Below are 16,171 nucleotides of genomic sequence, written 5' to 3'. Positions count from 1 at the left end.
ATAAAAAGGTAAGAAAGAGATGGTTCTTTAAAGAACCTTTGACTGAATGATTCTTTGTGGAACCGAAAATGGTTCTTCTATGGCATTGCTGTGAAGAACCTTTTAAAGCACCTTTATTTTTAACAGTGCACTGTTAAATGTGTTAAATATACATGTATATTCTATGCAGAAAGCTAGCATTTATTTTCTAGTGGCGTGTTTCTTATTTTTAGAAATCGTAAAAGAAATGTGATTCTGGCTCCCTGTGTAATTATAATAAGGTTTACCGGTCACATATCTAAAACGCCTTTAGCTACAGACTGCCGACAGCCTTTGGGTTAATTAAACAAGTAGGTTTTCAATGGATTATTCATCAGTGCGATGAACTATGAAGGGTTTTGACTTCCCTTGACCCTATTATGGCGGTGTCAAAAGGTCTTGATTGTTCTTGAATAATTAAGGATAAAGGTTGGATTATTACTGTAACTAATACACATTGTTCCATTCACAACGCTGGCACCCGTTTCCATCTCTAAACATAGCTCACGGTAGTACACGTCAAAGATTTAACACAGTGTAAGACGCTCCTTGAGGTTTCTATTGAGATCTTTAGAGAAGTGCGTATGCTTAACTGTAAGACTACACGTCCTGCTTCTACGCTGATGGACCGTTCAATGAAATATTCAGTATGTACCAAGTACTCTTGTTTCTTGAATGATGCAGTGTGCTTTGAGGATAAATCAAGTTCATGTCATAGACACTTGAAAGCAGAGTTGCATGCAAGACGCTCTCCATCCAGGCCCAGCTGTGGTGTAGTATTGTTCAGTTTTCTGATGGAGTAGAGGAAAAATGAATCAGGCGTGTTTCTGCTCAACCACTGACTGCACGTCAGGTAAGTACAATTAGAGCTGTAATTTCTAAATGACTTCAAGCATGAATGAATGTTTGATCTATGCACATCTGTCCAGGAAGAAAGTTGACCAACATAAAAGCGATTAACTCCTATTCTGTGTGAAATGATAAACGGATTAAAGGATTTAGAGCTCTTTATGTAATTTGACTTCTCATGCCAAGCCACAAATCCTTACAGATCTCAGGCTGTGAGCTGTTTGAAAAAGCATCATGAATGCACCAAATACACCAGTTGACTCTACTGCTTTTTAGCTCAACTTGGCGGTTCTGCATTGAGGACGAGCCTGTTTTGTTTTAATGGAGACTCTTTGAGCTGTTGAACATGCTCTGCGTCATATTTTTACCCATTGCTTTCCTGGTGGTGGGAAGCACAAAGCTCTGCCCTCATCAGTGTTCTTGTTACGACGCATCTGAGCTGGTGGACTGTCGATCCCGAGGGTTCACTCACATTCCCCACAGTATTCCACATGGCACGTGGCTCCTGGACCTCAGTGGGAATAAGCTGTCGGAGTTGAGGAGCACCTCCTTTACAGGGATATGGGCGCTCCGGGTCCTTCTGCTTTCACAAAGCAACATGCAGGTGGTGCATTCTAAGGTGCGTTCAGGTTTGGTTTTTCTAGCGCTTAAAGGTCCTTAAAGGTCCTTTATTGGCATCAGTTGCTCCATTAACAACCATTGTCATCAATGGAATCTTTCCATTCCACAAAAGTTTATTTTCTAGTGGGAAAAGGTTCTTTAGATTTAAGGTTACTGTAAGGTTTTTGGGGAGCCCCAAATTATTGTTCTACTTTCTTAAAAATAGTTTTGTTGTTTAGTTTTGTTTTTTTATAGAAGTGCCACAGAAAAAAACATCTTGGGTTCCCCAAAGAACATTTCAGTGATACCATAAAAAGCCATTTTGGGTTCCACAACAAACCTTTTAGTGAACAGTTTTAAAAAGAACCATAGATTGTGGAACCATAGATGCCCAATAAAGAAAATTTATTTATAAGAGTTTAAAGAACCTTTTGCCCAACGGATGTTAAAGGTTCTGCATAGAACCATTGATGCCAAATAAATGAACTTTTATTTTTAAGAGTAGAATCTTTTCATTGTGCAAAAGTTATTTCTGTTGGAAAAGATTATTCACGCTAAGAAAAAATGAAACCTTGAATGGTTGTTCTTTTGTGCACCACAAAAGAGGATCCGTGTTGGGGAAAGTTACTTTTAAAAGTAATGCATTACAGTATTGTGTTACTCCCTAAAAAAGTAACTAATTACGTTAGTTACTTTTTATGGAAAGTAATGCATTACTTGTTACTTTTGTGTTACTTTTTAAATCTGGGCAGGACTTGCTTGTTTGTTTTTGAAAATAACAAGTTCTTTTTTTAGCAAATGTAAAAGCCCTTTCACACCAAAAAGTAAAATGAATAAGCCTCAGGCTGAAGGAAAAGTAAATTCACGTCTGTACAGTAGAATGCAGAAGGTTCAACATTCTTCAGCAATATAAAAACAACAAAGTACAAATGCTAGTTTATCTTTGTCATCTTTGCTTGTTAGTATGTTTGAACTATGTGATCACCAAAGGTCAGCAGCAAAGACATTGTTTAAAAAAATGGGATTAAATACATAATGGATATTTGTGTTATTTAACATTTAATTATTGCAGGTTTGCATCATATTCTGAGTTTGCATTTCCACTGTTTTAATTCATTTTGATGAATCTGTTTTTGTGAGTGAGATGGATTAATGCACGTTCACATTTAGTCTACAGCACGCACAACGCCTCTTTACTTCTGATTTCTCTTAACATGTCTTCAGTAAAGGTGAAAACAAAGTAACTGGCATTACTTATTTGAAAAAGTAACTTGTAAATTAAAGTAATGCAGTACTTTACTAGTTACTTTAAATTAATCTGATTACATAACCCACATTACTTTTAATGTGTTACCCCCAACACCAAAAAGGATATCTGAAAAAATGCCTACTGAGTGTTTTTGTCCACTCAGTGAAAGTGCCTAATGTTGGTTTGCATCCCAATGACTTTCACTGTACGGACAAAAATATTTAAAACAACTTCATGCAAAGTTGGAACAACATGCAGTTGCCTAAATGATTTCAGAATTAAGTGAACTATCCCTTCAAATGTGAACAGAAAATATACTCCTCTGCATGTATCTTTGATTTTAAATTTGGTTTCTGTTCTAGGCTCTTTCCTCTCTGACCTTCCTGGAGAAGTTGGACCTGGCTTACAACGAGCTCCGTGCCCTTCCTTCAGATTTCTCTCATGGTTTGACCACTCTTAAAGATCTCAAGCTTTCCCACAACGCTCTGGAACGCCTCGAATCGCACGCTTTGGAGGACCTAGAAAGTCTCGAGAGGTTAGATCTCAGTCACAACCACATTCAGGTCATCGAAGTTGGGGCATTTCGTGGACTTACCATGCTGAGGCACCTTAACCTTGCGTGGAATCAACTGACTGTCCTCCAAGGAGGTCTGCTCACCATGCAACAAGGTCTTGGAGTCCTTCTCTTGAACCACAACAACATCTCCAAGATTGAAACAGAAGCTCTGGCTCCCTTACAAACCCTCACCATTCTGAACTTAGAAGCCAACCAGTTGAGGAGCCTGAAGTTCAAGACGTTCTTAAACCTGCAGACGCCCAGCACGCATCTGCAGATGTCGGAGAACCCCTGGACGTGTGACTGCGAACTGCATCGCGTCTTCAGTAAGATACTGCACGTCAGGCATCTCCACGTGGACGATTACATGAACATCACGTGTCATCTGCCGCTGTTGCTGTCTGGAGCGTCTCTGGGTTTGATGCACAGTCAGCTGTGTATCGCAGAAACGGCCACCGTCCTCGTCATTACGGGAACTGTGATGGTCACTGTGGTGGCGGCTTTGGTTATGGCAGAACGCAAGCGAAAGAAGCAAAAGATGAGCCTGGAAAAACAAGGAAATGATCCTATGCCCTGGGAGTCTCGCAAATGAAGCAAGGAGCAAAAGCCATTAGGAACACAGTCTTATTTTACACAACAGCTCTTCATTTTAGCACATATCCATATTCACTTCATATTCACTACTTTCCTGAAACATCTTCCTAGTCTTATTTTGAATGGTTTGTTGGCCATTCTTACAAATGATAAGTAATTCTTCATCAAAACATAATATAATTCCAGAGATAACATTTTTGTAGACCAAAACCTGGAAACAAGCACTTACGACCCCATCGTCCTGAAGTCAAAGGGTTTTTGGTTAAATGCTTGAAATGAGGTCTGTGGTGAACACAAGCTCAAGATATTTTCAAGTTTTATTATACAACAAAATCAGTAATGGGTCATTCCTGGATTCAGTGCCATTTGTGTCCCCAGCAAAGATCGTAATATTATTGCCTTAGAATTTTCAACATCATCAGTTCATATAGTTGTTTAGACATGAATAACATCTCTTGAACTTTAAGCATATTTAGGGTTTTTTTTTTTTAAACAATTCTACACATTTTACAGTATTTTAAACCAACAAATATCACCATTTTCCCATGTCCACCCTGTCAAGGTGAATGGCTCATTCCCAGTATTCGGTGCCTTTTGGACATCATAACACTTAAAAAAAAGTAAACCCATTTTTTTTTCTTAATCAATTCTTGTTTAATTAGGATAGGAAGATGTAAAACATGTGAATTTCAGTCAATCTGAGATATATAAATTTAAGGATCCATGTATTGTGTCCACCCTGTTAGATTTTCTGACTTAACAGGGTGGACACTAACAAAGTGGACATTTTGACCTAAAATCAGCCATTACAAACAAATGCTAATGCAGAAGGTCTGTCAAATAAAGTGAAAATGATACTTTTTTCATATTCCCCTTAACAGGGTGGATATGTTGAAGTTGACCACATCAAATTGGAAAGATAAAATAAGTAAAAACAGATTAACAAAACAGAGGCTCTCTCTCACCTTCCACAGTTGTTTTCCTTCCAATGAAATTGTGTAATTTCCTTTTTCCAACTTTCATTTAAAGGGCCAGTAGTCGAATATAACAGGGTGGACAATATTTTAGGGACAAGCTAAAAACCTTTATTATTATTATTATTATTATTATTATTTTAATGAATTTAATAAATCTATACATTAGAGAAAATTATTACTGATATTCCAAACAATGTAAAAAACATTTGCTCAAATTAAGTGTTGTATTCATCATCAAAATGTTGTTGTTAATTTTTAAGGCAGTTATATCATGATCTTTACTGGAGACACAGAAGTCATTGAATCCCAGGAATGACCCTAATACTGCATGGTGATTTTTCTAACAGTTTTACTTGTCTTGAAAAAGCTGGCTGCAAGTGTTGTCTGGTTGTTAAACATCATCACACCAAACAGGTAAACTCATCACTAGTTTCTGGCGACTGTATTTTGGCTTCAAAAATTTATAAAAGTAGTGTTTAATTGTGAAAATTATCACACTGCAAGAACCATCAACTTTATTCTTTACAATAATTCAAAAGTGAATAGTGGGAATGAGGTTCAAGGCCTGCAAAAATGTTCCATCACTGCAACACTCTTAACTTTTAATCAATCCTCCGCATTCAATATGGATATTTTTCCTTGCTCTGAAAAATTTGTTTCATTATTTGTTTGTGAACTCTGTCAATTCTTGATCTTGCTAACTGTCGAAAATCCTGCTGAAGGAAATGAGACTTGAGTTTGGGTTTCAGTACTCGAGTGTTTGGTAGTGATCTCCAGCTGAGTGACGCATGAAAAGCCACAGAGAAGGTTTGTTTACTTTTTGACACTCAATACCCGGAGCAGCCACCCTGACCTGTGGAGACGACCTGTAAATTTATTCAGTGCGACTGTAAACATACGCACGTGGATTCTAGTGGACCATGTAGTATTGTGACCTTTGATGTACTGAGCCATCGTTTTCAGTTATTTAGATCACATTTTAAGCTATTGTTTTAGTATTAGTTTTGTACAAAATTTACTTTTGACAAAACTATACAATACAGTTTATGACAGTTTGATCACACTGTGAATTCTTGAGTTGCTGTTGTAATATTTACAACATCTATGTATCTAACTAGAAACAGCATGCAATAATTAAACGATTTTGTAGGTTCCATACAAAATTGTTTTTAATTGACACTGTGATGCTGTCAAACAAGTCGCATAAGGAATGCAAACTAAATACAAGCAGCACAAAATGCAATGGCATTTTAAATGTCGGTAACATGGGGAAAAAAGCCCACATTACTATACAGCTTAAGAACATCAAAACTGACTAATGTGTTTCTAAACTCCCCTTAGTTCATCATTCAACTTTAATTTAACTTTTAAGACTCGTAGTCGTTCTTAATGTTTAAATAATGCATTAAAAATGGAAACAAATGAAATGTAAACAGTCTTTTGAAGACTCTGTGCTTCCGAGCAAGCTGGGAATTGTATCCTCTCAGTCCATCTCCGTCGATTTCTTCAGCAAATGATCCCCTGAGACGCATGCCTGATCTCTGTTTGTCCTAAGCGCTGCCTGTACAGAGCTGTCGTGGTATCCCTATATCTTTAGCTGTCAGTTGCAAGAATGAGCACCGCTCCGAAGATGCCGACGCTCTGCCCGATGAGCTTCATCTGGTTCCAGAACTCCACTCGGCAGGTGCGGTGCCAGTATCCGATGTTGCCGTCGACGAACAGCACAACCAGCGGTAACAGAACGGCCAGGATCTGGGAAGCCACTCGCACGTAGCAGCCCGAGAGGTAGGCGAGCGCTAACACCCCGAACACGACCACCAGCAGCTGGATTGTGATCTCGCCACCAGGAATATGATCCAGGTAGGCCAGCCGGTCTTCCTTACTGTGCTGTAGCGAGTAAACCTGCAGGAGAAATAATATCAGTGAGGTTAACACTATCAGGTCTACTGTGGCATATCTGATACATGATTTCTAAGGCCTCTGAAGTGGACAAACTCACCACACATATCAAGTAAATCCCGAGGAAGACCTGTCCGGTGGACTGCAGCGAGCGTGTGCGAGGTTTCTGTCTGTAAACCTCTCCTGCTCCGCTGGCCAGCACCAGAAAGCCTCCTATGATGGCCATGGCTCTGGAGTACATCCTCACCTGCGGCGGATATCAATGAAAACATGGCAGGTGAATGCTATTTCCTCAAAACACAACTGAAATACAAGCAATGGATGACTGATATCCCAACAAACCTTTTTTGACCGCTGTGTTATGATCACAGAGATATTACTGCAGTTATATAACACTATATTACGGATGGCTAATCCCTCGGGTGGACGTGATATGAAAAATGGATTTGCATGAGCAGTCAGACGCACAGTTAACAGACAGATCAACAAAAACACAAGTAAATGTGAAGTGTCATTTGTTAAAATTCATAGCTTAATTTACACATTAGCAGCAACCCATCAAGCAGTGGTGTGAGTCTAACGTGGGACAACTTGCTTTTCTGACCAGTGTCTTTTTTTGTAAAGCCTGGAAACTTCTGAAGGCAATGGGTTTTGGTTAAATGAAGGCGTTAAAGTCATGCAACCTTGGTGTAGTTCAGATATAGCCTACATTTAGACAGGGTTCCTACCCATTTTCCATTTTAAAATACTTTTACAAAGTCAAACCTCTCAGTCGATTTTCACACTGTTTTTCACATGGTTCATAGAGCATTATTTTCAGCTTTATATCTGGTATATGTGACCCTGGACCACAAAACCAGTCATAAGTAGCATGGGAATATTTATAGCAATAGCCAAAATACACTGTATGGGTTTTTTACACCAAAAATCATCAGGATATTAATTAAAGATCATGTTCCATGCAGATATTTTGTAAATTTCCCACTGTAAATATATCAAAACTTAATGTTTGATTAGTGCATTGCTAAGAACTTCATTTGGACAACTGTAAAGGTGATTTTCTCAATATTTTTATTTTTTTGCAGTTGTATGCTAACAAACCATACATCAATGGAAAGCTTTCTTTATTCAGTTTTCAGACAGTTCATAAATCTCAATTTCATAAAATTAACCCTTATGACTGGTTTTGTGGTCCAGGGTCACATAGAGTACAGAAATCTGTCAATATTTTTATTTTTATTTTCTCAGGGTTTCTTCACATGCACATAAACTTTTTTGTGCCTTCGAGAAACTATTCACGTGTGCATGGGAATTTTTTGCATACTTATGCATTACAATTTCTAGTTTTTTTTATATCCCTTTGTGCATCACTACTATGAATAAAACCAAAGTATGGATGCACATGAATTAACAGATCTACTTTTTTAAAAATGTGGCTTTTTTATTGCATTACCGCTAGTATCAAGGCGTAAAGTCTGAATGAACACAGTTCTGTTTCTGTGGCGGTGCAGAAACCATGACATGAAATAGGCTGATGACATTTGCCAAGTTCATGAGTCTATAAAGAAGACTGGTACTGTAAACAGTGTTTCAAATTTGGCTTTCATGAGGGCAATATGCAGTATTTCAAGACCTTGGGTTTCTTTAACGCATACTTTGTGGAGGCCAAGAAACAACAGCACAAACTGGGCACAACTGGTAGCTCAGTGTACATTGACCTATATGCAAAATTTAATGGTTTCTCGTATGCACATAAAAGTCCGTATATTTTTTATTTTTGCAAAGGTGCTATGAATATTGTGAGAAGAAACCCAAAATGCTTATAACTTGCATTTTGCAGAAACAAAAAGTACACATTTGACAATCACTGAAGAATCGTTGCCATGAAATCTCACTTCTTGTGCAATAAATTACATTACATTTTCAGATTTTATCATTATTGCAATTCTTACATAAGAACTTCTGGAAACACAAATATTTTTCCATACTCTGTTTTCTTTTTTCCATACTTTTCCAGACCTGGAAAATACTTGAATCAAATTCCATACTTTTCCATAAACTCCGTAGGAACCCTGTTTAGATTTTTACTTCTGGCGGTGGATTTAGGCTTCAAAATTCATTGGTGAACAAAACCTTAAAGAATGATAAACTTCTTCTGGTCACAGAACTTCTCTTTTTCATCAGTAATCCAGAAGGAATATACTATTAGGTTTTTGTTGAGGAAATCAGGATGATGCAAACTTACAGGTTGGCTTACAGAAAATAAAAACAAATACTATGGCAAAGCGCAGAAATTACTTCTGCAGTTGTGTTTGCTGGCACAATAACACCGATATTATATTTTAGCAATAAAGAAATGATTTGTACAGATGAAATCAAATTTACCTTCAGCCAGTCTCCATAATGGACCTGTCCTCCCACATAGGACACATAAGTGCTGAGGGCCAGATGAATGGCAGCGGCCAGAGAAAACCATCTCCTCTTCACCCCGAAAGACATGAAACTGGCACACAACACTGCAGCTCCTAAATCGATGTACAGGTAAGGCACCTGGATGTCTGGCTTTCTAAAAACTCCAAAAAAGACAATGCACATTAGCTAGATTCAGCATCTGGCCAACTTCATATCGGTGCCTTTGAATGAAACTTGAATAAAGCAGCGGAAATTGCTGTGCTTCTCTCTTTAAATATGACGATGCACGAATGCATTTCAAACACAAACGCTTTGATTCTGAATGTTCTTTTGTTAAACAGCTGCATGTCACGTGTGTTTGTTCTGTGTCCCTGTAGCGAGTTTACTGTGTTCTCCACGTACCGTTTCACATCCGCGCGCTCCGCGAACAGCATCAACATGCTGAAACAGTTCCAGAAGCTGAATCGGGTCAAGATAAAAGCTCCGAACTGAGAGAAAAATCGCAGAGCTTTTTTGCGAGTTGCAGCAGCCATGGTTCAGGATGCCGGAAGTATCATCTGCTTCCTAGGGATCGTGAACGAATCGTTCTTCTGAGTCGAATCTTTTGAATGAATCAGTAGAGCGATTCGTCTTCGATCTGTTGTCGGCGGAGACATGAAAATGAATAAATGATTGTTTAATAACACTTAGATTCTAAACGACTTCTTGTTTTCATTTTTATTTCCTCTTTAAATGCAGATTTTAAACAAAAACTTAATATAAAACTAGAATAAGCATATAAAATATAAATAATTTTTATCTTTTTTTTAATCATATTCTATGCTTCAGTGAACAAAACCACTTTTATTAGTAAACTTGCATTTATGAATGTGAGATTTCGTCAAAAATATAAATAAATAAATTAATTAAAACCGCTTCTCATTCTCTTGAAAATGTACATTTTCTTATTTTAGTATTATTTGTTAATACGTTTCTGTATTTCACGACAATGTATAACTGAATAAGTAACGTCACAATGTTAACATGATAGCTATAGTTCCAATAATCTGTAACATTTGTAACAATTTCTCTGAAACATTTCATGAGCTATGACAAGGACGTAATGACGTCATGACGTAAGAATCGTGATTCAATTATTTGAACTGGTTCATTAAAACGAACTGTTCAAAAGAGCCGGATCGCGAAAATAATTCGACTGTCCAACGCTGCGCCTTTCAGGATCCCTGTTGGCAAATGTAAACCCTTGTTAGTTGACACCGATAGTAACTAGTTCCTGTGTGACATGAAGTTGTTTTCCTCCAGGGGGCGCATGGTGGCTCAGAAAGCCGAATTTCCCATTCAGCTCCCTTCAAATATCAAAAAGGTTATTGATTAACTGATTATTTTAAAATAGTTTTTTTTTTCAGCTTGACCCAGAAAACTTTATAAAACGACTCAAAATAAAATTCCTTAGTTATACTACTGTGATTGGTGCACTTAGATGATCACTTTTAAAAGTTACATCATTTGACAATTCTGTTCATGTGCTTCTAGTAAATAAATAAATTACTAAATAAATAAACAAATAAACAAATAATACTGACACTGAGAAACAACAGATTTCTCACTGCATTGAAAAATGCACTGAAAAGTGAACCTAGGATTAATAATGATAATAACATCATTTTTATGACACTGTACAAACAAGCAAACAAACAAATTAATTAATTAATTAATGACGCCATGTCATTTTACCCTTAACTCTAAAACACAACGCAAGGACCTGCAAAGTTAAAAAGAAAAAAAAATCCATAATAATAAAATAAATTTTGCCCTGTTTTTTTGGATATTTTTAAAAATGTACTATTATTATTATTATTATTATTATTATTATTATTATTCCACTCACTGGCATACTGAGATGGTGGAATGCTTTTAGTTCCATCTAGTGTTTAAAAGATAAAAATGCAACAAAAGTGCATGCTAAATAAAGTGTCAGCTTTTTCCTGATATATTACAAAATACTACATAATTTCAGTAAGGATAAAGTCTGAACCAAAATAATGGTTTCATGTAAGTTAGATGTCTTTGAAAACCACTGGGTGAGAATTGATAGCCACTAAGAAACTAGTGAAAGGAGGTTTTAATGAGAAGTGAGTTGTCCTGGTTGTTGGACAGTGACAGACAGCTCGTGATATCTATGACCCGTAATCCTCCTTCTTCTTGATCAGTCTTAGCTCAATTACTGAAGCTTTAGCGTGTGTCAGTCTCTAAAAGCAGAAGTCAGTTGTCAGCACTCCTCTGACTGGCTTTAGAGAAAGTAAGGCACCGTGACAACACAATGACACACAACGTGCTTTATTTACAATGCATCTCTCTTACTGTGATCATCTGTTAATATGACGTTGCATACAGCTTACACACCATTATTGTTTTGTTTCTTCCTACACTGTTAAAATGATTTGTTTTTTCAAGACTATTAGGGTACATGTGAATGTTTAATTTTGTTATTTGTCTTTTCTTTGTCATTTGTGTGAAGTTTATTAGAAATTTCTAAGTGAGAATTGTTTCAAAGTGCATTTGGAGCAAATAAATAAATTTCACAAATAATTACAAAGAAATGGCAAGTAAAACAGAATTCAAATGCTGAAGTAGAAACACTGAAATAGTATTTTCTTGTAAAATATACTCTATCTTTGTTTCATTTGAAAAATCATTTTCACTGTGTATAAGTAGAAACAGATCTGTATTGCTAAGTAGAGATTTACAGCAAACATTCGCATCTGGTTTTAATTAGATTTGAAATCAAATTAATCAGCAGCTTCTCTTATTTTATTTCATAATAAAATACATGGTTAGACACAGTAGTACGTCGTAGTACATTTAATGCACGGTAGCATTTCATCTAAACTGAATTTTATGCATATAAAAGGTACTAAGATGTACATTTTAGGTACTAATATCTATTTAATGTGTGGGTCAATGATGAGACGTCTCATTTTGGTGTCTGCATCAAATGACATTTACAGAAGTAATTTTATATGCATAGAAAGTGATAGAAAGTGTCTAATTTAATGTTTCAAAAAAACTTTGTGAAAATAAAATAATGTGAAACGTCCAAAAAATGTTCCATCGTCATTCAAAAAACAGATATATCCATGTAAACGTGACACAACGTACTTATTCTGTTATTCATCATATTAAAGATATCATACTAAATTTTATTTATTCATTTATTTATTTATTTAGTGTTTTTTGGTTGGAATGACATTTTAGTTGGTGTCTTCTGTTAATCTCAGTAAAAATGTAGTGTTTTTTTTTTTTTTTAGTCAAATTAAACAGGACACATTTAATGTATGGAGAAAAATACATCTGTATTAAACTGATTGTTTTAAATGCCTGAAAACTCTTTTCGTCTTTGATCCACATCTGTTTAGAAGCTCGTCGTCATAATGACGTCATGAAGTCAGTCATCACGAATCAAGATCTCTGCTGTTAATCCTGGACAAAGGGGGCCTAACCCAGATCCACAGAAACCAGCTTACAGGTGAGGCCAGCTTACCCAGAGTTCAACACACACGTATGAGTGGAAACGCGTAGCTGCTGCAAATGTAATCTGGAGCAGATTCAAGCCTGCTCAGACCTGGCACACTGTTTTCCTGCACTGCCAAGTTCAAAACTATCCAAAATAGTGATTTGATGGACTTGAAACACTCTTAATCATCAGATAATAGTCTTGTTTTTCCAACACAGGGAATGTAAGAAAGCATTGCGGTTATTAAGCAGATCGTGGTAAGATAATCCTGCGCTGAGCAGTTTATTGCGCCATGATGCCGGTGGATGACGGCCAAACACACCTGAAGCTGAGAGAAAGAGCACTCTAGTTTAACACCTATGTTTAGGATCTGAGAGAACTATTATTTAATGACTGATTGTAAACTCAATTTCAACTGGTTAATGCAAAAAAAATTGCTATATTACATTTACTAGCAATTGCTCAGAGAATTCTGAGCAATTTCTAAGTAAATCTTACATATTGTGAAATGTTATTACAATGTAAAACAGCTGTTTTCTATGTAAAAATTGTAATTGTTGCAATCAAAGCTGAATTTTCAGCATCATTACTTCTTCAATCCTTCAGAAATCATTCTAATATGCTGATTTGCTGCTCAACAAACATTCTGATTATATATGTTGAAAACAATTCACGTGTTGCTTATTTGTGGAGAGTTCAAAAGAACAGCATTTATTTGAAACAGATCTTTTTTGACATAATAAATGTTTTTACTGTCACTTTGATCAATTTAACGAGTACTTGCATAATAAAAATATTCATTTCTTTTTAAAAATTCGACCCCAGACTTTGGAACGTTGGTGTATTTTTCAGTATTTATCATGCCTGACTATTAACAGAGTTTGTATTGATGAAAAAATTTGAAGATTGCAAAATCAATGTCCCATATAAACAAACCTGATGATATTAAACTGAGTTTAATTGAATTGAAGGCAGCACAGACTCCAGACGGTCTGAGGATTTCTTCAGGGTCACTCAAATGAATATTCACTGCTTCTACTGTCTGATTAAGTTCAACAAATGCTCTGCTTCTTGCCTGTGATATACAAGTCACATCAAGCTCTTTCTAGGCTGAAGTTTTCATGCGTAGATAAAAAGCACTGCTGATTGTGGACACAGTGATTCCATCAGTGCATGATTGCAGCACTCTTCAGTTTCCACATTCTGTGCGTCCTGCACCATTTCAATGTTGTTTAGAGGTGACTCCTCACAACCGTCCTACTTGCTCTGATTGGCCTAATGAGATCAGGGGAGATTGATGACATCAGAGCACAATCCCCACCAGGATCAACTTCTACACCTGAGGAAGAGCGAGGAGAAGGAGGGGTCCGGACAGCAGAAATAGAGGAGGAGACCCAGAGATCACAGCATAGTCTGGACAGGAGAGGAGGAAGAACCTCCACGCTGATGATCTCCTAGGAGTCTTCAGGACTTTCTCTGACTGCTGCCAGTCCCATTCAACAGGTAAATGGAGGATTTTTTTTTTTTCAGCCAGGACTGATTTTTTTCATGCTATAATGAAAAACATCTAGTGTAGAAGCAATTTTTGCTAAGAAATTGCTAGTAAATTTCACAAATATGGCAACCTACACATTGAATTAAACTTGACATTTTGTATAAAGTATAAAAACTGAAATGAAAACCTGTTCTGATGATCTTAATTTACAACTTACGAAGTGTAGTTTTCAGTATTTTAACGTCTCTATAAATGCACAGCTTTTATATATATATATATATATATATATAGTGAGTTTCTAAACATTGTTTAAAAGTTGATTTTGGAACAATACATATTGTTTTCATGAGCATTTAAAAGCATTTTCTTGTGTTATAATGACAGTGTTTTTTTCCTTTTCATTTTTATAATTTCTTTTTTAAATTAAGTGCTTTTAACAATACACTGAAAAATGGTAACTTAAAAATAACATCTGAACAAGCCAATTTTATTCAGGTCACAAACATAATATATAATATTAGTTTCACATATCTTTTTATCATTTATTTTCTTCTGAACAGGCAGGATGGCTCGGGACATGTCAGATAAAGACATCCTGAAGATGGAGCTGGAACAGCTGAAGTTGGAAGTGAACACTCCCCGAACTGCGGTGAGAACTCCAGCCCTTAAAGGGACAGTCCACCCAAAAATGAACATTCAGTTGTCATTTACTCACCCTCGTGTTGTTCTAAACCTGTATGACTTTCTTTCTTTGCGAAGATATTTTTTAAAGCATGTTGGTAACCAAACTGTCAGTTCCCATTGACTTACATTGTAATTTCTGTCCATATAATGGAAGTCAATGGGAACTGAAACTGTTTGGTCACCAACATTCTTTAAAATGTCTTCTTTTATGTTTTGGAATGACATGAGGGTGATTAAATAATTACATAAATTTCATTTTTGGTGGAACTGTCCCTTTAAGATCTCCAGAACGTTTGCAGCAGTTATGACATCCTCTGACTGGTTACTTATTTGGTTGCTTGATTCCATTATGAGCTGGTGGCAGTCAGTGAAACAATCATTCTCAAACCATCTTTCTTGATTCGTCTTCTCAGGTATCAGCAACAGCCCCAGAGATCATTGCGTTTGTTGAGGCGAAGTCTGCCGAAGACCCGCTCATCAAGGGCGTCCCAGAAGACAAGAACCCGTTCAAGGAGAAGGGTGGATGCATTATTACGTAGCAGCGGCCCTGGACGCACCAGGGCTCTGTTCACTGACTACTTTTGTATGAAACATCAATGTTTGTACTAGATACTCAGATTTTTTTTAGCAACCATATTAGTTTTAAATTCTGTACAGATCAGGAAGCATAAGAGGACGCCCTCGTGTCATTCAGTACCTTTTGTGAGAAGATTCTACCTGTCTCTTTTTAAAATAAACTCAGTAGCAATTTAACCAAATGTCTTGCTGGTTGAATGTCACAGTATCAGTGGAAACCCTCATTTGACTTTAAAGGGACAGTTCACCCAAAAAATTAAAATTCATCGATTGGTTTTGTCTTTCACTGTATGGACAAAACAGAAGAACAAAAGTCATACACATTTGGAATAATGGTGAGGAAATCATGACAGAACTTTAATTTTGGGGTGAACTGTCCCTTTAAATGTGTAAGTGCACCCCAAATCAATATTGTACTGAGATTTCACGTCCTTTCCAATTGCATCTGATTCTGGTATTTAAAAAAGATGCTGAGAGGCCATGAAAACACGGGCGTGATCTTGCATTTACGCACTCTGTATGCGTAAGGCTGCGCAGGTGAATCGCTCATTGGCTGCTGTGATAACGGGATTTGGGTGTCAGACGTCTCTGTCCCGCTGAAGAGCAGCTGCTTCCTGTGTTTCGAGAACTTAAGCTCATTCTCTGATCCTCATCTCAGGATTGATCCTGTAAGCTCCTTTTCCAACTTTGTATCACTGACCCGCATCTCTCTCTCTGAGCCTGTAAGATCTGTGAGCAAAACCCAACA

At 36.8% G+C, this 16,171-nt stretch overlaps 3 protein-coding genes across 4 annotated transcripts; 2 read left to right on the top strand and 1 right to left on the bottom strand.

Annotated features, from left to right (window-relative positions):
* The first annotated feature begins 527 nt into the window (after positions 1–527).
* LOC127173643 (slit homolog 2 protein) lies at positions 528–5,677 on the top strand. 2 transcript variants are annotated; one of them, XM_051123550.1, is made up of 3 exons: positions 528–871; positions 1,144–1,486; positions 3,079–5,677. In XM_051123550.1, exons 2-3 carry the CDS (start codon positions 1,214–1,216, stop codon positions 3,862–3,864), a joined length of 1,059 nt encoding a protein of 352 aa, XP_050979507.1. In that variant the 5' UTR covers positions 528–871; positions 1,144–1,213; the 3' UTR covers positions 3,865–5,677. The 2 variants fall into 2 exon arrangements, with proteins under 2 accessions (XP_050979507.1, XP_050979506.1); XM_051123549.1 differs by having other exon boundaries at positions 1,070–1,486.
* A 54-nt stretch (positions 5,678–5,731) lies between these two features.
* Positions 5,732–9,725, bottom strand: tmem101 (transmembrane protein 101). The gene is made up of 4 exons (XM_051123553.1): positions 9,557–9,725; positions 9,128–9,308; positions 6,843–6,989; positions 5,732–6,745 (listed from the first exon to the last, which is right to left on the bottom strand). The coding sequence occupies exons 1-4, from the start codon at positions 9,685–9,687 to the stop codon at positions 6,437–6,439; spliced, it is 768 nt and encodes a 255-aa protein (XP_050979510.1). The 5' UTR covers positions 9,688–9,725; the 3' UTR covers positions 5,732–6,436.
* Positions 9,172–15,602, top strand: gngt2b (guanine nucleotide binding protein (G protein), gamma transducing activity polypeptide 2b). Its single transcript, XM_051123555.1, has 5 exons — positions 9,172–9,283; positions 12,571–12,680; positions 13,993–14,171; positions 14,724–14,812; positions 15,261–15,602. Exons 4-5 carry the CDS (start codon positions 14,729–14,731, stop codon positions 15,384–15,386), a joined length of 210 nt encoding a protein of 69 aa, XP_050979512.1. The 5' UTR covers positions 9,172–9,283; positions 12,571–12,680; positions 13,993–14,171; positions 14,724–14,728; the 3' UTR covers positions 15,387–15,602.
* Positions 15,603–16,171: the final 569 nt, after the last annotated feature.

Source organism: Labeo rohita, chromosome 12 (assembly GCF_022985175.1).
Source record: "Labeo rohita strain BAU-BD-2019 chromosome 12, IGBB_LRoh.1.0, whole genome shotgun sequence".
NCBI classification, from domain to species: domain Eukaryota; kingdom Metazoa; phylum Chordata; class Actinopteri; order Cypriniformes; family Cyprinidae; genus Labeo; species Labeo rohita.
Note: the sequence above shows the minus strand (reverse complement) of the source record. Positions and strands in the feature narration are given on the sequence as shown.

Excerpts from the sequence above, each read along its gene's own strand:
- LOC127173643 (XM_051123550.1), top strand. The coding sequence starts at position 1,214 with ATGCTCTGCGTCATATTTTTACCCATTGCTTTCCTGGTGGTGGGAAGC. Across the intron at positions 1,487-3,078 it reads TGCAGGTGGTGCATTCTAAG|GCTCTTTCCTCTCTGACCTT; the intron begins GTGCGTTCAGGT and ends TTTCTGTTCTAG.
- tmem101 (XM_051123553.1), bottom strand. The coding sequence starts at position 9,687 with ATGGCTGCTGCAACTCGCAAAAAAGCTCTGCGATTTTTCTCTCAGTTC. Across the intron at positions 9,309-9,556 it reads GAGCGCGCGGATGTGAAACG|AAAGCCAGACATCCAGGTGC; the intron begins GTACGTGGAGAA and ends TGGAGTTTTTAG. Across the intron at positions 6,990-9,127 it reads ATTATGGAGACTGGCTGAAG|GTGAGGATGTACTCCAGAGC; the intron begins GTAAATTTGATT and ends TATCCGCCGCAG.
- gngt2b (XM_051123555.1), top strand. The coding sequence starts at position 14,729 with ATGGCTCGGGACATGTCAGATAAAGACATCCTGAAGATGGAGCTGGAA. Across the intron at positions 14,813-15,260 it reads TGAACACTCCCCGAACTGCG|GTATCAGCAACAGCCCCAGA; the intron begins GTGAGAACTCCA and ends TCGTCTTCTCAG.